The 25920-nt window shown below is 33.8% G+C and overlaps 1 protein-coding gene across 1 annotated transcript in view; it reads left to right on the top strand.

Annotated features, from left to right (window-relative positions):
* The window catches only part of LOC119769508, a 198193-nt gene that overhangs the window by 161638 nt on the left and 10635 nt on the right, over positions 1 to 25920 (top strand). The window contains exons 4-5 of the mRNA XM_038262225.1: positions 17279 to 17498; positions 24192 to 24842. Of these exons, the coding sequence (XP_038118153.1) occupies positions 17279 to 17498; positions 24192 to 24842 (871 nt within the window). The remainder of the gene's footprint in view (positions 1 to 17278; positions 17499 to 24191; positions 24843 to 25920) is intronic.

Here is a 25920-nt window from a genome sequence, read left to right as displayed (position 1 = left end):
ACAAAAATACAAAAATACAAAAATACAAAAATACAAAATACAAAAATACAAAAATACAAAAATACAAAAATACAAAAATACAAAATACAAAAATACAAAAATACAAAATACAAAATACAAAAATACAAAAATACAAAAATACAAAAATACAAAAATACAAAAATACAAAAATACAAAAATACAAAAATACAAAAATACAAAAATACAAAAATACAAAAATACAAAAATACAAAAATACAAAAATACAAAAATACAAAATACAAAAATACAAAATACAAAAATACAAAATACAAAATACAAAAATACAAAAATACAAAAATACAAAAATACAAAAATACAAAAATACAAAAATACAAAAATACAAAAATACAAAAATACAAAATACAAAAATACAAAAATACAAAAATACAAAAATACAAAATACAAAAATACAAAAATACAAAAATACAAAATACAAAAATACAAAAATACAAAATACAAAAATACAAAAATACAAAAATACAAAAATACAAAATACAAAAATACAAAAATACAAAAATACAAAAATACAAAAATACAAAATACAAAAATACAAAAATACAAAATACAAAAATACAAAAATACAAAAATACAAAAATACAAAATACAAAAATACAAAAATACAAAAATACAAAAATACAAAATACAAAAATACAAAAATACAAAATACAAAAATACAAAAATACAAAAATACAAAAATACAAAAATACAAAAATACAAAAATACAAAAATACAAAAATACAAAAATACAAAAATACAAAAATACAAAAATACAAAAATACAAAAATACAAAAATACAAAAATACAAAAATACAAAAATACAAAAATACAAAATACAAAATACAAAAATACAAAATACAAAAATACAAAAATACAAAATACAAAAATACAAAAATACAAAAATACAAAATACAAAAATACAAAAATACAAAAATACAAAATACAAAATACAAAAATAAAATACAAAAATACAAAAATACAAAAATACAAAAATACAAAAATACAAAAATACAAAAATACAAAAATACAAAAATACAAAAATACAAAAATACAAAAATACAAAAAGACAAAAATACAAAAATACAAAAATACAAAAATACAAAAAAACCAAAAAGTTGAAAAACAGAGTAATTTTTGTTCTTGAGCAATTCTCCACGAAATCGGTCTTTTTCTAGAATTTTAATTTTTGTATTTTTAATCCGACTGAAACTGTTTTGGTGCCTTCGGTTTGCCCAAAAGCCATTTTGCATCATTAGATTCTCCATTAAATTTTCCATACAAATTTGGCAGCTGTCCATACAAACATTATATTTGAAAATTCAAAAATCTGTATCTTTTGGAGGAATTTTTGATCGTTTTGGTGTCTTCGGCAAAGTTGTAGGTATGGATATGGACTACACTGAAAAAATTATACACGGTAAAAAATTTTGGTGATTTTTTATTTAACTTTTTGTCACTAAAACTTGATTTGCAAAAAAAAACACTATTTTTATTTTTTTATTTTTTGATATGTTTTAGAGGACATCAAATGCCAACTTTTCAGAAATTTCCAAGTTGTGCAAAAAATCTTTGACCGAATTATGCATTTTTTAATCAATGCTGATTTTTTCAAAAAATCGAAATATCGGTCGCAAACAATTTTCAACTTCATTTTTCGATGTAAAATCAAATTTTCAATCAAAAAGTACTTTAGTGAAATTTTGATAAAGTGCACCGTTTTCATGTTAATCCATTTTTAGGTGGCTTTTTTGAAAATAATCGCCGTTTTTCATTTTTTAAAGTTAGTGCACTGCCATGTTCGCATAAATGTCCCATATGCAAAAACAGCAAGCTGAGAAAAACGCATTTAAAGTTTGTCCCATACATAAGGCTACGTGTTATGTTCTCGAGAAAAAACTGGATTTCCTCCTGATTTCTTGAACAAAGTACTGGATGTTATAGGCTCTTTGGAAAGAGCACACAATTTTGTACCAAACTGCATCAATAACTCGAAATAGTTGAAAATGCATATGGGACATTTATGCGATCAGGGGCAGTGCTCATGTTTGCTAACTTTTGAAAAAATATTTTGGAAAACTGAGAAAATTCTCTGTATTTTGCTTTTATGAACTTTGTTGATACGACTTGTAGTTGCTAAGATATTACCATGCAAGTGTTAAGCCGTATTCTTTATGTAAACTTATGTCAAAAACAAAAACAATGACTTTTATATCCCGCCGTCTGACATGCATGATTTTTACAACCCGCCTAACAAATCGCAGCAAACTGGGTGTTGTTAACATAATTTTCAGTTTGGTGAAAATTTTTGACGGGCGTGCAAGCGATTGGTTCAAGGATTGGTTAGTAGTACATATTTTTGCTTTTTTTATTTATCATTTAGGTAGTTTTTATTCATTAAACAGCTTTCAAAATGATTTCGCTCCAAACCATCGGAAGCTCGTGCCGTCACCGAGCACACATCAACCAGGCCAAAGGGACGGCAGCACGTTGCGAACGCCTTCCGGATCCCACCTTAAAAGGCCCTGGAAAACGCTCCTTTCCTCGCTCGACCAAGTGAACGTGAATTGTGTCGCTCGGATTTGTAATGTTGTGATCTACCTAGTCATAAGTTGTATTTTAATAATAAAACTACGTTTCTTATTTTGCTTTGTTTTTTATGAGTTATTCGATTTGGTTTACTTCTTAAAATATCTGAGGACGGTTCTCATTCTCATTCACACTCATCGACATAGTCCTGATACTGAAACCACCAAAATTCGTACGAACAAGTCTTTTGGATGAAGAATCGTTTGGCTTGCCGTAGTCAGTTTTATCTGTGGTTGGCTCAGCGGCTGTTCAGGAATATTTTTTTTGAAATTCAGATTTGGGCTGAAAGTAGTGCATGTAGCTAATGTAATGATCAGACTGAAACCTCAGAACATAAACATACATTAGCCATTCTTGGAAGTGGGTTTTTGAAAGCTGCCGATGTATGGAGTTTGAAGCCCAGCAAAGTTCTAGATTTAATCACAGAATTGAACCAAACTGGGACTGTGTGCAAAATCAACAAACGGTCGTCTCAACTCAATTGAGCCGACCAGACTGATTCGCAAATTTTAAACTGGGTCATACCACAATATTCCTAATTACTGGTCGAGGTGGTGCAAAGGCTCTACAAGGAAAAAAAACCTTCCTTGACTAAAATCTAGGCTCAGGAGGATCGAACTTATTATTTTAAAAAATCGGCAGAGATGCTTGACTAGTCAACAACAAATAATTTTATTTGACAAAGAAATGTTCATCCGTTTAACTCAGTTTGCTGCCGAGCTCCCGTGGTCTAGTGGTACGGGTTTCGCTTTGTAAGCGGAAGGTCGATGGCTTGAAACCCATCTGGCGAGGCAAAAGGGGTAGGTGGCGGTCGAGAGGGGATTTCGGCTGCTGCGGGAATTGATTTGTCAAGTCCCAAGCCTCCCAAAACCCATCACATCCAATCTCTCGGACGATCTGTTGGCGACTGAGTCTGAGCGTTGAAGAACTCTGCAGCAATACACAGAGAAGAGCTTCAAATGCTACTTTCGACTCGGTCACATGCTCTCAGGCAAAATTCGAGCTGAAGATTGGGCTATATGATCGGTAACGATCTCTAGATGGGTCAAAAATAAACGAGATTTCCCCTCAATCTCGCTCATCTCCACGTCTTCGGATCGGTCTCTCGTGCTCGTGTGGCATGGCATTGAGTGATTGGTTTGGGGAATGAGAGGGGGCAACTGCTCGAATAATTCGTCAAAAACTGTCTCGCTCAAACAATAGCGCTACGGAAGACGATCGTTCGGCAGGCTGTGTATAGCAGCAAAACAGAAAACCTGAGAACAGATCATACTACAATAGATACGCAAGTGTCGCAGTGGTCCGTGTCTGTTCACAGTAAAAAAAAAAAAAACTCAGTTTGCTGCGATTTGTTTGGCGGGTTTTAGAAATCATGCATGTCAGACGGCGGGATATAAAAGTCATTGTTTTTGTTTTTGACATAAGTTTACATAAAGAATAGGCGGGTTAAAAACAGGAAAATTGATGTTTTCTAAGTCTCACCCAAACAACCCACCATTTTCTAATGTCGATATCTCAGCAACTAATAGTCCGATTTACTATGTTAAAATATGAAACATTCGTGAAATTTTCCGATCTTTTCGAAAACAATATTTTCAAAGTGTTTAAACCAAGACTAACACTTTAAAAGGGCGTATTATTGAATGTTTGTCTTCGCTTAAAATTTTTTTAAATATTTTTTTCGAAGAGATCGGAAAATTTCACGAATGTTTCATATTTTAACATTGTAAATCGGACCATTAGTTGCTGAGATATCGACATTAGAAAATAGTGGGCTGTTAGGTGAGACTTAGAAAACATCAATTTTCCTGTTTTTAGACACTTGCATGGCAATATCTCAGCAATTAAGGGTCGTATCACCAAAGTTCAAAAAAGCAAAATATAGAGAATTTGACTTTAACTTGAAAACGGTGCACTTTATCAAAATTTCACTGAAGTACATTTTGATTGCAAATTTGATTTTACATCGAAAAATGAAGCTGAAAATTTTTTACGAGCAATATTTCGATTTCTTTAAAAAAATCAGTATTGATTAAAAAAATCATAACTCGGTCAAAGATTTTTTGCACAACCTGAAAATTTCTGGAAAGTTGGCAATTAATGTCCTCTAAGGGAGCGTTCTTTTATTACGTAACGCAGAAGGGGGAGGGGGTCGGAGGCCGTGTTACGCTCCATACAAAATTTTTAAAATTTGTATGGAAATTTTGTTACGAGGGGGAGGGGTCTAAAAGTCCGATTTTTCGCGTTACGTAATAAAAGAACGCTCCTAAAACATATCAAAAATTAAAAAAATCTAAATATTGTTTTTGCAAATCAAGTTTTAGTGACAAAAAGTTAAATAAAAATCACCAAAATTTTTTACCGTGTATCATTTTTTTCAGTGTAGTCCATATCCATACCTACAACTTTGCCGAAGACACCAAAACGATCAAAAAATTCCTCCAAAAGATAAAGATTTTTGAGTTTGCATAAATCATTTTTGTATGGACAGCTGCCAAATTTGTATGGAAAATTATATGGAGAATTGAATGATGCAAAATGGCTTCTTTGGGCATACCGAAGGCACCAAAAAGTTTCAGTCGGATTAAAAATTCAAAAAATGGAATGACCGAAATTTGAGAGAACTGCTCTCTTTCTTAAATTTCCTCAAGCTGTGTAATAAGCAATTTTCAAAACTTGAACGGAACGTTTGGTGACAAAACACATTTCCCGGTGCTCTAGACACAGAGTTTAGCCACTCTCAATTTGGTCCTTCTCTAGTTTGAAATTTGATGCCTTCCGGTAATTGAACGAACCAACGACGCTGTTGATAACAGAGAGTGGAACGAGTTTCGGTTGTAAACGTCGAAACTTTTCCAATGCAAAAGTCCTGGTGAACGGGACTAGCAGAGCAGAGCTTTTTGCGATAAGAGTGAAAGTGGACAAGAAAAGTTAGTTTGTTGCGCAGGAAATTTGAATAATGGTTTTATGTTGCAGGGGTTTTTCTTGACTTCAATTTAAATCTATTCTTTATATGTTTAAAAGTTTAGTTTTTGAGGCAAATTTTCAATCCTCTAAGCATTTTCCACCAGGATTTTTCTCCCAATTTTCGTGGCCACCTGACCGTGAACTTTCGAGCTTGCCTCACCAGCAATCGGAACGCACGAAGGAAGTCTAGCAAAGAGGCAACAGCCTATTTCACGGTACGCTTCCGAAAGCTTTCTCTTCTCGGTGGCTGAAATGGCGGTACCGGGCTCGCCGGTTGATTTATGTGAAGTCAATAATTTACGATGTTGACAGCAACAGCAGCAGCCTCAGCCGGATCGTCGTCCCACGTGGCCCGACACGTGGCTTGTGAAATTTCCCGGTGGTCTTCCCCATGCTGCATCAGGAATTTTTCAGCCTTCGGCAAAGCTCCGAGGAAACAGGAAAAAAGAAGAAAAAAAAAACAGGAAAAACAATCACCATAATACGCACATTCAAAGCAATCTGGGTCCTCCCGCTCGGCGTTGCTCATGTGAATAAATAAGACACCCCCGTGGATCGGGACCCGTGCAGTCAGAGCCCCTTGCTTAATTCCGTATTCCGGAATCAATTTATCTCTGCTTAATTGTGTTTGGGACCGCCACTTTTCCTGTGTGAGCTGAGCTGCTGGATTTTTTTTTCTTTTTTTATTGTTTTTCTTCTCCGGAGCTTTCGAAACTTATCGAGGGTGGCAACTAAAACTTAAAAAAACTTTTTTTATAGAACCCATCAACACTTATTTTCAATTAAATCAAATGTTACGGCTGACATCAAATTTTGAAAATATTCTAACTCAAAGGATCCATAAGTTTCATGATAATTTCTTATTTTTACATTGAAATTCGGACTATATTTGCTGGGTTAATGTCTCTTAAATTTTTTACGCTATTTTGGTGATGTTCAGAAAACCTCTCTTTTCCTGATTGCTTTTTTCATAGGCTGTACCTCAGCAGCCATTGGTTCAATCTTCAATGTTTTTGAAACAAATCTGTAAAAAAATGTTTCTAGAAAACTTGAAAATGGTGCACGATATCGAAATTTATGTAAGGTACTTTTTGATTGGAATTTTGATTCTACATTTAGGAATAAAGTCTTTTAAAAAATGTTAAATGAATGAAAACCAACTAGTGTGTCCATCCCGGGAATTGCCGGGATTTGTTACAAAATCGGGAATTCCTGAATCCCGGGAATATTAATATTTTTTACCGGGAATTCCCGAAATTGAAAAAAAAAATCAAATTTTGGTCAGGACATTCAGATTTGTTTCAGGTTGTGGAATTTTTTTTTCGGCATTTATAAGCATTAATTTTGCTTATCAGGGGAAAATTGTTTAAATTTGAGTTTGGTGGGTTGTTTGTGTGAGGCCTAGAAATCATCAATTTTTCTGTTTTTCAATCTTTGCATGGCAATATCTCAGTAACTATGGGTCGTATCAACAAATTTAAAAAAAAGCAAGATATAGAATCATCTCAGCAATTTAAAAAAAAATCAAAAGTGGACTAACACTTATTTTTAAAAATGAATAACTGAGACTTTTTTTAAGTTACCTTAAAATGGATATAACATGAAAACGGTGCACTATATAAAAATATCACCAAAGTACTTATTGATTTCAAAATCAATTTTACATCGAAAAATGAAGTTGAAAAATTTTTGCGACCGATATTTCGATTTTTTGAAAAATGTAGAATTGATTTAAAAATTCCGTTCTGAAAATTTCTTAAAAGTTGGCGTTTGATGTCCCTAAAACATATTAGAAACTAAAAAAATAAAAAAGATTTTTTTGCAAATCTAATTTTAGTGACAAAAGTGAAATTAAAAATCACCAAAACAATTTTTACCGTGTATCATTTTGTTCAGTGTAGTCCGTATCCATACCTACAACTTTGCCGAAGACACCAAATCGATCAAAAATATAATGACCGAAATCTCAGAGAATTGTTTTTGTGTCAAATGAATAGTGTAATAAAAACTTTTTTAGATTTTTGCCTTCCTCACGTTACTGAGGAAAGGCTATAAAATCACTCGAAAAATGAACTTCTCAATTAGACCTCCTAGACCCACCTTCATGTATACCTATCGACTCAGAATCAAATTCTGAGCAAATGTCTGTGTGTGTGGTGGGATGTTGATCAAAAATTGTCACTCGATTATCTCGACATTGGCTGAACCGATTTTGTCCGTTTTGGTGTCATTCGATCCGTCTTGGGGTCCCATAAGTCGCTATTAAAAATTATGTAGTTTAGTTAAGTACTTCAAAAGTTATGCTAAAAAACGATTTTACAAAAGTCCGGAAGATTGTAAAAAGGGTGGTTTTTGTAAGAAAACCCGTCATGCTATACATTTTTAGAAAGGTATTTAAGACCTTTCCAACGCGTCCAAGACATTGAAGATCTGACAACCCTATCAAAAGTTATGCTTACTTAAGTGTTTTTCATGAACTTTTAAAGTCTGGATCCCAGATATTTTGATGAAAACGTTGTCCGAATCTATCATGCAACCTGTCGTTTGATCTTTCTTTGGTCTTTCCAACGAGTTCAATAGATTGCAGATCTGACAACCCTGTCAAAAGTTATAAGCACTTAAGTGTTATTTACGCCATTTTTGCATTTTGGATGGCACCCTTTAAATGTGAGGAAGGCGCCAACCACCTAAGGGTGGATTAAGTAACGTTTTTTATTTATTTCTGAAAAGTTCTAAACCTTCATCTTTGGCCATGACACCAAATCGATCAGAAAATTTGTTCTCAAAGATACAGATTTTTTAATATTTTATTATCTTTTTTGTGTAGACGTTTGAAGATAATTGTACTGAAACCTGTATGGACGAACTCATCATGTAAAATGGCTCATATGGTCATAGAAAATGTGCACACAAAGTTTCATCCATGAACAAAAAATACAAATATCAACTTTTCATAAGATTTGCTCATTCTTGAGAAAAATGCTCATAATCAAAATTGTCGAGCTTTTTATACTTTATTATTCATGCTAAAAAAATTCAAATGCCTAAGAAGAACATAAAAATTTGAGTAATCTTGAGAAAAGACGGTATTTTGACAAAATTTTAGTATTTCATTCGAAAAACTTTGAAACAGTTAAAATACATGCAAAATTTCGCTTCGTTTGGTACTGATATTGCAAATTATAAAAAAAATGAGGATTATCGATAAAATACGATATTTTGTTAACATTTTAGTACTTCATTCGAAAAATTCTTAGACATTAAAAAACATGGAAAATTTTGAAACGTTGGATACCCATACTGCGAACTATAAAATATTTAGTATTTTCGAGAAAATACGGTATTTTTTAAAATGTTAGTAGGGGAGTGTGGCGTAATTTGGACACCCTAAGGAAATTGCTCTGTCACGGGCTGTATGGATATTTTAAAGGAATGTGGATGACACCAGAGGATAATAGAGACCATATTTGATGGAAAAATATCATTCATTTCGATAAATTTTGATGAAAAACCCATTTTTATCGCAAAAATTATTTTTGTGTGGGGGTAATATGAACACCCCTATGGGGTAATTTGGACATGCCTTGTGGGGTAATTTGGACATACCTTGTGGGGTAATATGAACACCTTTTGAGGAGTAATTTGGACACATGTTAAAGAATAAGTTTAACATTAGATTTTTTGAGCATGTTTTTTATCCTTCAACCTGGTTTTGTAATTGCTTTATATTTTGAAGTGTTGTTTTGCTCACAATAATTCATCAAAGGTTTAAATAATGATTTTTGATAGAACTATAATTCAATAGGAAGATAACAAATAGTTCAGTGTAGTATACATAATTTAATCATTAATACTGAAATGATTTAAACATTGATTCTGGATTAGGCACAAGTATAGTTTTTAGTGATTAAGGTATCGTTTATGTTTATATAAATCAATCTTTATATAGAATTTATTAGCCTGAAAAAAAAACATTTTTTTTTAAATTTTACATTCTGTAGCCCTTCAAATTTAAATATTATTGTAAACCAGCATAGAAATTAGAAATGTCAACGAAATTAATTAATAGCAATTAACATTAGAGTCTTGTTGAACGCCAAATGTGCAGTAATCAGATTTTCATCAATTCGAATATTGGAATAAATTTATCTAAATTAAAGAATAGGGGTTTTGTGAAAATTCTCACTGCTCACATTCCGTTTTGATTGTTTTGACATATTAAATCCCTCTAAATTTATCTAAATCGCTTTAAAAACTCATCCAACCATGCAAGTTACTTTTTTGTTGCCTGACAGGTAGACTTTCAGGTATGTCCAAATTACCCCACAAGCCATGTCCAAATTACCCCCATAGCATGTTCTATCATAAATTGCAATTTTTGATGATAAAACTGGATAAAATGCACAATTTTTATACGTACATATCTCAGGCATCGTCCAAGCAACCCCCTTAAACATAAAATGTCCACTTTTTTGCCATATAACCCCTGCTAAACCTTATTTCCTAACCTTCAAATATTAGAATTTAAGGCACTGCCAACCGGCCTTTGGAAACTTTTACATATTACACCAAAACTACTTAACCTATTCCAACTTTTTTGGTTTGTCCATACTCCTAGGCCATTACTAGTACTAGCCTTATCACTTAAATTGCCGTTTTCACTTTATATCCGAAGAAAATGTGATTTTAAAGGGGTGTCCAAATTACCCCCTGTCCATATTACCCCAAACTCCCTATTTTATTAAAAATAACTCAACAGTGATACCCCCCGCCCTTTCCAAAATTAGTCCAAAAATCAGGAAAAAGTAAAATTTTCTAAAATCTTCAAAGTTTTAATGAAAGTAGGAGTCAAATCAACTTAAACTAATCTAAAACGCATTTGTATGCATTTATAAGCATATTAAGCATGTTTTGCTGGATTGAAAGTATTTTGAATATGAAATTCCAATGTACAGCACTGCCCCCTCGACTTTGGGCAGAGTCGTGGGGCATAAACTTTAAAAATACCTGCAACGGCCTTACTTCAAAAATACGGTATTTTGTGAAAATTTGAGTTTTATTCAAAACAATCTCAATTAGTAAAAATACAAGCAAAATTTGGAACCGGAAATAAATTTTGGAAAAGCCTCATATTTTGAGTACTGGTTCTTCTGAAGCGTTCTTTGAATTTAAGTTTTGTTTTCTGCAAAATGGTCAAAATTTGTCCTCTGAAATACAGTTCTACGCATAATTGTCCCATGTTCAACCTGCAACTGAGAAAAACGCGATTAAAGTGGGTAAGTTTGCCTTAAATAAATAAAATTAAAAGATAAAACAGAAAATTAGTGTCCACCCTGATATGGGCACCGAGCCAACCAACAAAGTCAGTAGTCGAGACCAGAAAACACAGTGCACTAAGTAATAGTGTTTTTTTTTCTTCTTTTTTTTTTCTTTCCAGCAGCAAGTGAATTAAGATGGAATCATTGCACTAACTAATTTAATCAGGTCACTCGGAAAGCGTTCCACTTTACTTAAAGATGGTGATAAATTAAAGAGCAAGGAGTTCTTGAAAATGTTCCCTTTTGCTACCCTTTGATGAAACGTTGCGAGCGTTGCGGGAAAAAACCCCAGAACTTCATCGACCTTGTTCTCTTTGTCACACCACAAAGCGCGCGCGGGAAATGCTCGGTGGAAGTACCGGGAAAAAATTCCCACTGACTCATGCATGAAAGTGCTTTCCCGGAACGGGACTGACTTTGAAGGCTTTGAAGGTCCTGAATTGTGAATTCGATTCCGGGGAATAGCCAGCCGCGATGACGGCAACGGCCATGAATGGGAAAAGGGAATGAATGATATTTCAATTTTCGTTTTCAGTTCTTTTGATCAGGACTTGTCAATTTTGGAGCGTTTTTGGTTATGATAAGATTGTAGCTTTTATCATCTTTCATTACCTTTGTGTCACAGTTTTGGCATCTAGAAAAAAACATTTCTTTTTCACAATTTATCTTTTTATAAAGAGCTTCAAATTTCCAAACAGTTCGACCCCTCCAGAATCCATCGATTTGAGGAAGTGCACAATTTCCGTAAACAAGACAAGCATCCCCGGAGAATTCGAAACGCCTGACCGAGCCCTTTTGGCCAACAGAATTCGACGATAGTTGAGACACCAGCAGAACCTGCAGAGATACCAATCGTTTTGCATAACTTGAGGGGTATTGGCCCTTGCCAAACGGTCCCAAGGGAGCGTTCTTTTATTACGTAACGCGAAAAATCGGACTTTTAGACCCCTCCCCCTCGTAACAAAATTTCCATACAAATTTTAAAAATTTTGTATGGAGCGTAACACGGCCTCCGACCCCCTCCCCCTACTGCGTTACGTAATAAAAGAACGCTCCCCAAGTGGTCGGTGTGTCAGTTGGACCAGGTCAAAGTTGAGATGGTCTGCTTTTCCGGCACTAGGACTAATTTGCCCTCTGTCTAGTGGAGTGGAATTTACGGCATTGGTGCTGCTGCCAAAGGGATATGTGACGGCAAGAGGGCGGAGAGGAAAACTTTGTCTCTCCCGCAGAGTATGCAAATTGTGCAACGGCAGCAACAGAGCAATGACCCCTTTCTGTTACATTGTTCACACTAACTTCCTCTGTGCTAAATTGAGGCTGTGGTGTTTAAATGCGATTTATATGGCGATGTATTTATTCAACTTGCTTTATATGGCACCCTTTTGAAATGTTTGTCTTGATTTGAAAATTTTGAAAATATTCTTTTCGAAAAAGATCGGAAAATTTCACGAATGTTTCATTATTTTCATATTTTCATATTTGCTGAGACATCGACGTTCGAAAATGGTGGGTTATTTGGGTGAGATTTAGAAAACATCAATTTTCCTCTTTTCAAACTTTTGCATGGCAATATCTCAGCAACTAAAGGTCGTATCAATAAAGTCAAAAAAACAAAATATAGAGAATCTCAGCTTTTCAAAAATATTTTTTTCAAAAGTGGGCAAACATGTGCACTAATAAAAAATGAAAAACTGCGTCTATTTTCAAAAAAGTTACCTAAAAATGGCTATAACTTGGTTGATTTTACATCGAAAAATAAAGTTGAAAATTTTTTGCGACCAATATTTCAATGTTTTGATAAAATCTGTATTGATTCAATAATTAACCACTCGGTCAAAGTTTTTTTGCACAACCTGGAAATATCTGAAAAGTTGGCATTCAATGTCCCCTAAAACATATCAAAAAATAAAAAAAATAAAAATAGTGTTTTTTTGCAAATCAAGTTTTAGTGACAAAAAGTTAAATTAAAAATCACAATTTTTTTTTACCGTGTATCGTTTGTTTCAGTGTAGTCCCTATCCTTCAACTTTGCCGAAGAGACCAAACCGATCAAAAAATTCCTCCAAAAGATACAGATTTTTGAATTTTCATATATTATTTTTGTATGGGCAGCTGCCAAATTTGTATGGAAAATTATATGGACAAACTAATGATGCAAAATGGCTTCTTTGAGCATACCGAAGGTACCAAAAAAAGTTTCAGCCTGATTAAAAAATACAAAAACAAATCGAATAACCGAAATCTGAGTGAATTGCTCAGGTGTAGGTGAGGGTAACAAAAAATTAAAATTTATGGAAAATCATAAGAGATACCTCCTGATTGGATTCTCTAGGCAAAAATAAGTAAACGATTCGAGTTAACCCTGAGAAGTTATTATTGCTAAAAAGGGGATACATACAATAAAATATGGGTCATTCCGGGTCAACTGAGTACACTTTTGAACTCGACCTTCACCGATTTGGACCAAACTTGGAGGGAACGTTCATCTATCGATAGTTAACAGAAATCCCAAGTTTTGTGCTGATTAGACCATCCCTTTTGTTTTTTTGCACCGCCCTCTTTTTTTACGATTTTTTAAATTTTTTTACATCATAACTTTTCAACTATTTGAGCAAAAGACTTTCTACAGGTTGCATTTTTTGGAAAATTTTCCAAGGAACTCGATAAAAATAAAATTTTACCACTAAAATGTTCACTTATATTATATTTTAACGTTTTAAGTATTAAAAATCAGTTTCGACCAATTCCTTATGTTTTTATTTGTTTTATTTTATCACCATCGTGTTCCCCAGACAATTTTACATAATAATCAATGTAGACCTCAAACTAAAATGAACTATTGGCGAGATACAGCGATTTTACTGAAAAAAGTTTGATTTTGCGCTGCACTCTGTCCTATGAATTCAAATCCGAAATAAGCAACTCTCTAAGAAATCGGCCGATTTCGACCATTTTTATTTTTTGTATTTTTTTACTTAACTTAAACTTTGTGGGGGCCTTACCTATGACCAAATAAGCTATTTTACGTCATTGGTTCACCCATACAATATAGTCTTTATACAATTTTGGCTGCTGTCCATACAAAAATGGTATGTAAATATTCAAACATCTGTAACTTTTGAGTGAATTTTCTGATCAATTTGGTGTCTTCTGCAACGTTGTAGGTATTGTTGAGGACTTTTGAGAAAAAATAGGCACACGGAAAAAAAATTGAAGATTTTTTAATCAACTTTTTTTTTACTAAAACTCAATTTCCCAAAATACGTATTTTTTAATTTTCTAGATTTTTTGATATGTTTTAGGGGACAAAAATCCGCAACTTTTGAACCAAAAATTTTTAAAATATTGTTTTCAAAAAGAATTTTTCATGCATTAAAATTGAAAATCGGACCATTATTTGCTGAGATGGGTTGTTTCGGTGGGATTAAGAAAACTTCAATTTTCGTATTTCTTTTTCTTAAAGCGGCTCTATCTCAGCAACCCGAGGTCCAATCTTCAATGTCTCTTAGACAATTTTATAGCAAATTTTCTGAACTTCTAAAAAAATATTTTTAGAAATGGTCACTTATGGTCACTTATTTTTAAAAATTGAAAAACTGCAAATATTTTGCTAAAATCAAACTTTCGGTGGCTATATCTTGAAAACGAAGCCCTTTATCACAAAATCTGTAAGGTACTTTTCGATTGCAAATTCAATTTTGCATTTGAATATTATGTCAAACTTGTTTTTGCATGAAGCTTCGATTTGTTTCAAAATCACTATTTAAAAAAATTCATAACTCGGTGGCAGATTTTTTGACCATGTTTCTCTATGACTCAAAAGTTGCAGATTTTTGTCCCCTAAAACATATCAAAAAATCTCGAAAATCAAAAAATACGTATTTTGGGAAATTGAGTTTTAGTGAAAAAAGTTGATTAAAAAATCTGCAATTTTTTTCCGTGTACCTATTTTTTTCTCAAAGGTCCTCAACAATACCTTTGCCGAAGACACCAAATTGATCAGAAAATTCACTCAAAAGTTACAGCTGTTTGAATATTTACATACCATTTTTGTATGGACAGCAGCCAAAATTGTATGGAAACTTGTATGGATGAACCAATTACACAAAATAGCTTATTTGGTCATAGGAAGGTCTCCACAAAGTTTGAGCCAAATAAAAAATACAAATAAAATCCATTTCCGGTTTTGGCAGAGAATTGCTCAAATAAGTTCCTCACTAATAAAAACTGAACTATGCCGGATTCAACCCTTTTTGTTAAAAAGTACACCATGTTCTTCCCAGTGCTGCGCAAAATCATACTTTTACAGTAAAATCGCTGTATCTTGCCAATAGTTCATTTTAGTTTGAGGTCTACATTGATTATTATGTAAAATTGTCCGGGGAACACGATGGTGATAAAATAAATCAAATAAAATTATAAGGAACATTAAGGGTTAAAATTTTATTTTTTATCGAATTCCTTGGACAATTTTCTATAAAATGCAACCTGTAGAAAGTCTTTTGCTCAAGTATTTGCTAAGTTATGATTAAAAGAAAAAAAAGTTTTTTAGAAAATCGTCAAGAAAGAGGGTTGTGCCAAAAATAGAGGAATGGTCCAATCAGCACCAAACTTCAGATTTCTGTTAACTATCGATAGATGAACGTTCCTCCAAGTTTGGTCCAAATCGGTGAAGGTCGAGTCCAAAAGTGTACTCAGTTGACCTGGAATGACCCATATACATTTTCATCTATCAAAAACGAATTTGAAGACATTTGGTTGAATCATTGAAGAGATATAGCTATTTGTAGTTAACAGTTTCAAAAACGGGTGCCACGATATCTCAACACTGCCTTGACCAAATCGGCTCAAAATTTTGGTGAAGACTCGCTTAACCGGTCCTGTGTGCATGTCGAAGGCCGATTTTCAAAAAAAATATTTAAAAAAAAGATAAAAATATTTTTGCGTTTTTCATATAACAAAAATCTTCAGTTTATGATTTTGGTATATTTTAAAAAAGCAAAATTTCACAATCGGGCCTCGTCATGCACACGGGATTTGTCTTGAGACTCTTCATTCCGTAATTCAGCCTATTTGGTCCATCCCATCTTGAGATATCGTGGCACCCGTAAATCAACTTGGTGTTTCGAGAAAAACGCTCAGAAAGTTTGAGCTTAAAATCTTCATGAAACTTTCAGGAGTGTTTGAAAATAATCTTTTTAGTGGATTAAATTTTTTATATTAAGTTTAGTGATTTTCTGCATGTATGTAACCCCTTAAAGAAGACGTTTTAGTACCTTAACAGATTTCGCTTAAAAATGTCTCAGTTACTTATTTTTGACTAATGAATCGAATCATTTTTGACATTCGAAACTAAGGTAGACCTAAATTTTGGTACATATCATCAGGATACAAACAGGATAAACCCAATAAGAACATTAACTTAATTCAAAGTAGGTACTTAAGGAAATAATTCTTCATGATTTATGTTTTTTTCTGCAGGATTGTTCCATTCATTTACATGTCTCTGACATATTTGAAATTAAAAACGCTTGTTTATCATACACCCAAAGGAAAAATAGATCTCAAAACCTGCAACATTGGATTTGCTGCAGAAAATGTCATATTTTATAACATTTTTGCAGCAAGCCGTAGATCATTTTGCCCGCGTGTAAAAATTTCAGCGATCTGCAGTTCTCACCAACACATATATAGCTGGCCCGTCCCCGAGCAACACTCCAAAGAGAAACATATGTTGGTGCTCTTTCACTCATTTTTCATCAAGCGTCCATGGCGCGGTGGTAGCGTGTCGGATTAATAACCAAGAAGATGGTGGTTCAATCCTCGTTCTGCTAAGTGTTTTTTTTTTTTGTGAAATACAACCAAAAAGCCGTCGGTAATGTCGATAATTGTCGGTAACGGGCAAAAATGTCATACTCCTATATCGCAAAAAATGCATGAGGACAGATTTCATGCAGATTCTGATATACTTTCATGCCGCCATGCATCACAATCATGCGACTGCCAGTTGGGTGTAGTAATTTCCGATTCCCCACAATTTCTTCTGCTCCATTTGCCCGCCAATAATTATTCGATCGACCTACTTTTGATCGATTATTGCATTCCATGATTAATGACCACTCGGTCCACAATTCCACTTTGTCACCACGAACGAGTGCGTGCACTTTTTAACCTGTGGTGTTTTTTCTTCTTTAATTTAAATCTCCAATTTAAATGGTGCACATGGCACAAAGAGACGCAAAAGTGCACGCGCGTTAATTATAATTCGTTCTTATAATATTGAAAATAATTAATCCGAAGCACGCCAAAGCTGGCAGCACTGCTTGGCGTTTTCCCGCCCTCCCCACCGAGTTGAATTAATTAACCTTTGTCCTGACTTTTTTTTCCAGCTGCTGCTCAAGCACTCGGCGGATGGTCATCGGGACGGACAAACCCGGCAGCAGCTGCAGCTCCAGAACCACCGTCACCGGGATCCGCTCCTGGCGGCCAGTTTGAGCGTTTCCACGGATGCCATCAGTCTGGACGGGCTGCTGGATTGCGTGAGCAGTGGGAGCTTCTCCAGCCCGCCGTCGCCGTCGCGGTGCAAAGCTGGCAACACTGCCGGAGGTGGTGAGTAGGGAGAATTTTTTCCCACTGATTTTTGTCGCTAGGGGATTACTTGGAGCGGATTGGTGGTGATTCTGGACAAAGTGGCATTAAGATTGATTCTTTGACGCGAACAATGGCAATTGCTTGGTTAGCCTGAAGAGATACGATCTGATAAGCTTATCCAATGAACGATGAACACGAATTAAAAGCAGAGACACATCCTTTAGGTAGAATCCTTTAAATTTATCATTATTTTAATTAATTACAGTCATCCCACTTATTCTGAACAGTTTACAGATCGACCAATGTTCAAAAAATCATAGAAAATCGCTCTGAGCAGGACACACTCTTTGTTTACAAACCCACAACGTCCCTTTGGCATTGTTTTGCTAGAGTTTATAGTTGATTCTCTTTTAGATTCAATTTAAAGCTTTTGTTGTGATCCATCGGATGATGTATCGACCAACTGCAAATTTCAACATTTTATTTCAAGTTTTTGAAGAAATACTGACAAAACTCACTCTTTTTAGGCTTCTAATCCAATCTAATCTAATCTAATCTAATCGAACACAAGCGCAGCCAGTCCGAAGAAAGCATCCGGGAAGAACTTATGGTTAGATTACGCCTCAAGTTCTTTCTTGTCATTATTAATGATTGCAGTACTTTCGAGAACCCCGAAATGTATTACACTCACTAAAGCGGCCCGGCCTACTGCGTTGCATTAACCGCAAAAGACAGATTCTATGAACGGAACCCACATTTCATGGAATCATCAGGGAAGAAGAAGAAGTGAGGACATACCGTACCAACCACTTCAAGTTATTTATACACCCAAAGGAAAAATATATCTCAAAATCTGCAACATTGGATTTGCTGCAGAAAATGTCATATTTTATAACATTTTTTGCAGCAAGCCCGTAGATCATTTTTGCCCGCGTGTAAAAATTTCAGCGATCTGCAGTTCTCACCAACACATATAAAGCTGGCCCGTCTCCGAGCAACACTCCAAAGAGAAGCATATGTTGGTGCTCTTTCACTCACTTTTCATCAAGCGTCCATGGCGCGGTGGTAGCGTGTCGGATCAATAACCAAGAAGTTGGTGGTTTAATCCTCGTTCTACTAAGTGTTTTTGTGAAAAACAACCAAAAAGCCGTCGGTAATGTCGATAATTGTCGGTAACGGGCAAAAATGTCATATTCCTATATCGCAAAAAATGCATGAGGACAGATTTCATGCAGATTCTGATATACTTTCATGCCGCCATGCATCACAATCATGCGACTGCCAGTTGTGTGTAGAATATGGTGTGTAGTGTGTCTAGGGGAATCGTTGGGGAAGGGATTCTTGTATTATAACTATATACAATACCTTGTGACATTATTTCACCACTACGGATTAATTCACTCAAGGGTGTCAACCCTCGGTGGCCAGTGGCTAGAGCATCTGACTACCAATCCAAAGGTGTGAGCTCGAATCCCACCTAATTCCATGCGTTTTTGTACATATTCAAAGTTCAATTATCCAGGTTTTAAGCCCAAATGTCAAAATCGCACAGTAGCACCAACATTAGAAAATAAAATGTGGATGTCATACATGGCACACTTATTTCGTAATGTTGGCACCACTGCGTGATTTTGACATTTCGGGCGTTCATCATTCGAACGCCATTTTCGCTTAAAAATCTGGATAGTCGAATAATTTCAAGGAGACCGGTCGGGAAGCGAACCCGGAACCTTCCGCTTATGAGGCGGGAGCTGTAGCCATTAAGCCACAGGCCGGTCACCAAAACTCACTCTTTTTAGACTTCATGCATAAAGTACGTCACGCTAAAATCGGCCAAACTTTTTTAACTTTTTTGTGAAATAATCAGTTAAATTCAAGTGTTCCACAATTTTGGAACAGGCAATTTGAAGCCAGTGCACAGTGGTCCAGATCGCAAAATTAAGTGGAAAACGGATTTTCCGAAAACTTGTTGCAAATAGAAAGGGACAACTTTTGGTTTGGTTTACAATTAGGGTGGTTCACTATTAGGGTGATTTTGAAAATCTATGTTTTCCGGAATATGTTCGGGAATTTTTTTGTCTTCCAAAAAGTTGTTGGGCTTGCCAATCCAAGCAACTTTGTCCAAGACACCAAAATTTCATCTCGTAATCTACGCCTTCTACGACTAAATTTATAGAAAGCATCTGACCTAACCTGTTTCTCCTGTCTCGTCAGAGGCGCTGGAGCAGAAATCCCACGTTAGAGGAAGGCCATGCCCCGGGGGGCGTAGTGCCAATAGTTTCGTTTCGTTTTCATCTGACCTAACCTTCAAAAATCAGTTTTTTGAACGCAACTTTTTTTTCAGGGTTAAGTTTTAGAGAAAAGTGATATTGAGGGCATTTTTAAAGCTCTAAAAAACAAACAATTTTATTTATTGACAGGTCAATTTGGACTTAAGGGTCAAAAGTTACAGCCATTTTAAGGTAAAAAAGATGCAAATTTAAAACTTAAATATCTCGAAAAGGCGCAAGCCAAATTTTAAGCACCAGATTGCATTTGAAAGAGGAGATCCAGCACTACAAACGCTGAAAAGATCTCAGAGGTGTTTTTCTTTAAACTCGAAATATCTTCATTTGAAAAGTCTAATTTTCAAGGGAAAACCATATGGGACCACTTTAACGAAATCCGAAAATTGTCCTAATATATGTTTTTTCCATGTAATTTTGCCCGCTGAATCTGAATCTGTCCTCAGAATTGAGCCAAAGTATCTAAAAATCGTTTTTGGTCATATTTTGGGTTACCATGTAAAATTATCATTTAAACCCAAATTATGACCAAAAAAAAATTCTTGAAATTCTTGAAATTCTTGAAATTCTTAGAATTCTTGAAATTTTTGAAATTCTTGAAATTCATAAAATTCTTGAAATTCTTAAAATTCTTGAAATTCTTGAAATTCTTGAAATTCTTGAAGTTCTTGAAGTTCTTGAAATTCTTAAAATTCTTGAAATTCTTGAAATTCTTGAAATTCTTGAAATTTTTTAAATTTTTAAAATTCTTGAAATTCTTGAAATTCTTAAAATTCTTGAAATTCTTGAAATTCTTGAAATTATTGAAATTCTTGAAATTCTTAAAATTCTTGAAATTCTTGAAATTCTTGAAATTCTTGAAATTCTTAAAATTCTTGAAATTCTTGAAATTCTTGAAATTCTTAAAATTATTGAAATTCTTGAAATTCTTGACATTCTTGAAATTCTTGAAATTCTTGAAATTCTTGAAATTCTTGAAATTCTTGAAATTCTTGAAATTCTTGAAATTCTTGAAATTCTTGAAATTCTTGAAATTCTTGAAATTCTTGAAATTCTTGAAATTCTTAAAATTCTTGAAATTCTTGAAATTTTTGAAATTCTTGAAATTCTTGAAATTCTTGAAATTCTTGAAATTCTTGAAATTCTTGAAATTCTTGAAATTCTTGAAATTTTTGAAATTCTTGAAATTCTTGAAATTCTTGAAATTCTTGAAATTCTTGAAATTCTTGAAATTCTTGAAATTCTTGAAATTCTTGAAATTCTTGAAATTCTTGAAATTCTTGAAATTCTTGAAATTTTTGAAATTCTTGACATTCTTGAAATTCTTGAAATTCTTGAAATTCTTGAAATTCTTGAAATTCTTGAAATTTTTGAAATTCTTGAAATTCTTGAAATTCTTGAAATTCTTGAAATTCTTGAAATTCTTGAAATTCATGAAATTTTTAAAATTCTTGAAATTCTTGAAATTCTTGAAATTCTTGAAATTCATGAAATTCATGCAATTCTTGAAATTCTTGAAATTCTTGAAATTCTTAGAATTCTTGAAATTTTTGAAATTCTTGAAATTCATAAAATTCTTGAAATTCTTAAAATTCTTGAAATTCTTGAAATTCTTGAAATTCTTGAAATTCTTGAAATTCTTGAAATTCTTGAAATTCTTGAAATTCTTGAAATTCTTGAAATTCTTAAAATTCTTGAAATTCTTGAATTTTTTAAAATTCTTGAAATTCTTGAAATTCTTGAAATTCTTGAAATTCTTGAAATTCTTGAAATTCTTGAAATTCTTGAAATTTTTGAAATTCTTGAAATTCTTGAAATTCTTGAAATTCTTGAAATTCTTGAAATTCTTGAAATTCTTAAAATTCTTGAAATTCTTGAAATTCTTGAAATTCTTGAAATTCTTGAAATTCATGAAATTCTCGAAATTTTTGAAATTCTTGACATTCTTGAAATTCTTGAAATTCTTAAAATTCTTGAAATTCTTGAAATTCTTGAAATTCTTGAAATTCATGAAATTTTTGAAATTCTTGAAATTCTTGAAATTCTTGAAATTCTTGAAATTCTTGAAATTCATGAAATTCATGCAATTCTTGAAATTCTTGAAATTCTTGAAATTCTTGAAATTCTTGAAATTCTTGAAATTCTTGAAATTCTTGAAATTCTTGAAATTCATAAAATTCATAAAATTTTTGAAATTCTTGAAATTCTTGAAATTTTTAAAACTCTAGAAATTCTTGAAGTTCTTGAAATTGCTGAAATTCTTAAAAAAAATAATTTCTTGAAATTCTTGAAATTCTTGAAATTCTTAAAATTCTTGATTTTCTTTAAATTCTTAAAATTCTTAAAATTCATAAAATTCTTAAAATTCTTAAAATTCTTAAAATTCTTAAAATTCTTGAAATTCTTGAAATAATTGAAATTCCTAAAATTCTTGAAATTCTTGAAATTGTTAAAATTGTTGAAATTCTTGAAATTCTTGAAATTCTTGAAATTCTTGAAATTCTTGAAATTCATGAAATTTTTGAAATTCTTGAAATTCTTGAAATTCTTGAAATTCTTGAAATTCTTGAAATTCTTGAAATTCTTTAAATTCTTGAAATTCTTGAAATTCTTGAAATTCTTGAAATTCTTGAAATTCTTGAAATTCTTGCAATTCTTAAAATTCTTGAAATTCTTGAAATTCATAAAATTTTTGAAATTCTTGACATTCTTGAAATTTTCAAAACTCTAGAAATTCTTGAAGTTCTTGAAATTGCTGAAATTCTTAAAAAAAATAATTTCTTGAAATTCTTAAAATTCTTAAAATTCTTAAAATTCTTAAAATTCTTAAAATTCTTAAAATTCTTAAAATTCTTAAAATTCTTAAAATTCTTAAAATTCTTAAAATTCTTAAAATTCTTAAAATTCTTAAAATTCTTGAAATTCTTGAAATAATTGAAATTCTTAAAATTCTTGAAATTCTTGAAATTGTTGAAATTCTTGAAATTCTTAAAATTCTTGCAATTCTTGAAATTCTTAAAATTTTTGAAATTCTTAAAATTCTTGAAATTCTTGAATTTAGCATAGCATAGCATAGCATAGCATTGGTGTCTACCCGTAGCTGCTACTTCGTTATTGACCAGGACCTCCAAAAATTGCTCCGTGGACCACAGATGAAAAGTAGGAACCAATCATTACCCCTTCGCAATTTTCATAGATCCCTATCATGCTGATCAATACCGACGCCGGCCACGACCAGTGGTAAGACACGGGGAAGTGGATGGGAATGTTAGTCCGATACTTGAGTGATGGGACCGCTAAATCAGCTGCGTCTCCGACAAAGTATCACATGAGTTTTGAGGGGTTAGTAAGATGGGTATGAGGTCAGGATTCACTGTGGTAGGTGATGCGACCATAAGCAATTTGTTTATCTGTTGAAATTTTTAAAAATCTTAGGCAGCCGGCTGCGGAAAGATACAAAATTGATTATTTAAAAACTTTTTTTTAATCGAACGCGTGCCAACCGAGCAGTAGTGCTATGGACTGGACTTATCAGTATATTTTACTGTTTATACGATAGCGCGAGTAAATTTTTAAAAATAGTTACTCTTTATAAAATGGAAAGTTTGATGAGTTAATACTAAAACTGCTCGTTGGAATACATTTTTACTTTCAACAAATTTGAACTAAAAGAAAAGAGGACACCATGTAACCGATTGTAATGAAATTAAAACAATAACTTAAACGAACTAAACCGGTGGCGTACCTTCCAATCAACGATTCATTATTGGTAGATAAGACCAGACAGTGAAACATGATCGTTGCTTTCCGATCTTCGACGCTATGAGAAGAACTTAATTATTAACTCTTTCCCGTAATTTTTTACTTCTTACCGTCGGCGTGCCATCCGAGCAACGCTGCTATGGGAAGGGCTTTCAAAACGAAATGAAATTCAACATATACACGACAACGCGAAGCCTTCTATCAATAAATTCAAGAAACTTCCAATACTTTCTCGCGGATTCTAACCGACCACCGATCTCCCCAACGAACACCACACGACTCAATTCTTGAAATTCTTGAAATTTGGACAAAAGTAATCCCTTAGGACAAAGTTTCACGCAAATCGAAGAGGGGTCGGGGCAACTTTTCTCGATTTCGTGTGAGTTGATAGAGAATTACCCGAAATATGAATATTCAGGCGGGATAATTGGAGTTGCTGAGAGCTGATATTTGGATATTTTAACAACCCTGACTAAAGATCATGCTATTTGTGGATACAAATAACAACTCTTTAGTCATATTGGCATCAGATGTTGGACCCATCTGGATTTCTTGAAGCATAAAAAATAGTCAATTTTTTAAACGGTCCTTCTAGTATCGCTTCTCTTCAACAGCATAAATTGATCGTAAATCTTAAAGCTCACCCCATTATACCTCCTTTCAGCATTCAACATCTACCAAAACCAGGATCAAACCCTCGCCGATGACGACGACGACCCCACCTGCCCCAACAATCCGCTCGGTTCCAGCTTCGAATCGCTGGACCGGCTAAATTACGCACTCGAAACGCTCAAAATCACCGACACTTTCCACGCGGAACGGCAAGCCGTTAATCAGCATTATGAAAATCTCATTAACGAAGCCGACGACGACCCAGACGGCGGCCTCAAAAGTGATCCTGGGCTGGAACCCCTCGCAGAGGACGCCGATGCCCGCAAGCAGCGCAAACTGAGCGATTGGTACTACATCAAGACCAGCCCGAAGAACCAGCCGGCAAGTCCGTGTGCCCAACGGCGGACGATTGCCCCAAGTGGCAATCCGCCGGCAACGGGCCGTGGCCAAGTGCCGTCGACAAAAGTTTTAATTGCCAGTAAATATTCGACGCCACCCGAGCAGCAGCAGCACTTGGAAAATAGCGATAAATTTCCCCCCTCGGCTGGAATGGGTAGGGGTGATGGTTGCGTGGAACCGGTCACGCAGGACAAGCGATTTAACATTGTAAAACATGGCGGGTCAACGGCGACGACAGTGCTGGCGGTCGATAACGGATCTGTCCCCGGGCAGCAGCCGAGTTCCGCAGTGGAGCGATTGCAAGGTAAATCATTTTTTTCGGAGGGACTGAAATTTAACGTTATTTAACATGGGTCCAATCCATTTTACTTTATTTCAGTTTTTGTTCCTTCAAACGAGGTTGTTAACGATAACGTCGTGACGATCGTTATTTCGATAATTCTATCGGCATACATTTCTAAAATCGACTTAATTCAACCATATCATGTCTAATTCGAAAAGCTATCACTACACGAAATTAGATTCCAGATTCGGATTCAGCGGCCAAAATTATTATAAGAAAGCATACCCTGATCTTTATGACATATGCATGCAACGTCGTGTAATTAGTAGGCCTTGCTTATGAATTCTGAGAAATTTTGAAAAAAAAAACAATTCATACTAAATCTCGGCACTGGAGCGTCGAAATTGCAATTTCTAAGAGGGAAAAATGTTCGCCGTAAAATTTCCTACAAACATGCATCTTTGGACGTTTAAAGCTTTTTCCTTTCCGACGCTTTTGGTCTAAATCAAATGTTTTTAAAAATTTATATAAGTATGTGTGCAATCATTGACGTCCTAGTTGACAATCATTGATTAATGACGATCTCTATAACTTTGCAAAGAATGGGATATTCGTTACCAAAAGGAATTAGCCTGTGTAGGGCACTTTTCTAAACAACTTGTAGAAGGAATTTTATCAAAATATAGATAGCGACGCATTTTTATATCTTTGAACATAAAATTATGGCAATGATGAAAGTCTTCACGTTAAGAAAAAAGTGAAAGTGTAATTGCAAAATTTCCCTTCGTTTGATAATTATATTGCGAATTATAAAAAAATAATTAATAATTTATTTTAATTAAAAATAAAAATAATAAGACAGTTTTCCCCCAAAAACACATAACAAAATTGAAAGTGCATAGAAAATTTCGCTTCGTTTGAAACCCATTTTACAAAATATGAAAAATTTATTATTTCCGGAAAATTACGACATTTTATGAATATTTCAATATTTTATAAAACATAAACTCTGATAAGGCTGCTGCTGCAGATATTTTTCAAAGTTTATGTCGCCCCGCCCCCTCTTCTTCCATAATTTGTCTGAAATATTAAAAAAAAA

Source organism: Culex quinquefasciatus, chromosome 1 (assembly GCF_015732765.1).
Source record: "Culex quinquefasciatus strain JHB chromosome 1, VPISU_Cqui_1.0_pri_paternal, whole genome shotgun sequence".
Lineage (NCBI taxonomy): Eukaryota > Metazoa > Arthropoda > Insecta > Diptera > Culicidae > Culex > Culex quinquefasciatus.
The sequence above is the reverse complement of the archived record's forward strand: the minus strand, read 5'-3'. Positions and strand labels throughout refer to the sequence as shown.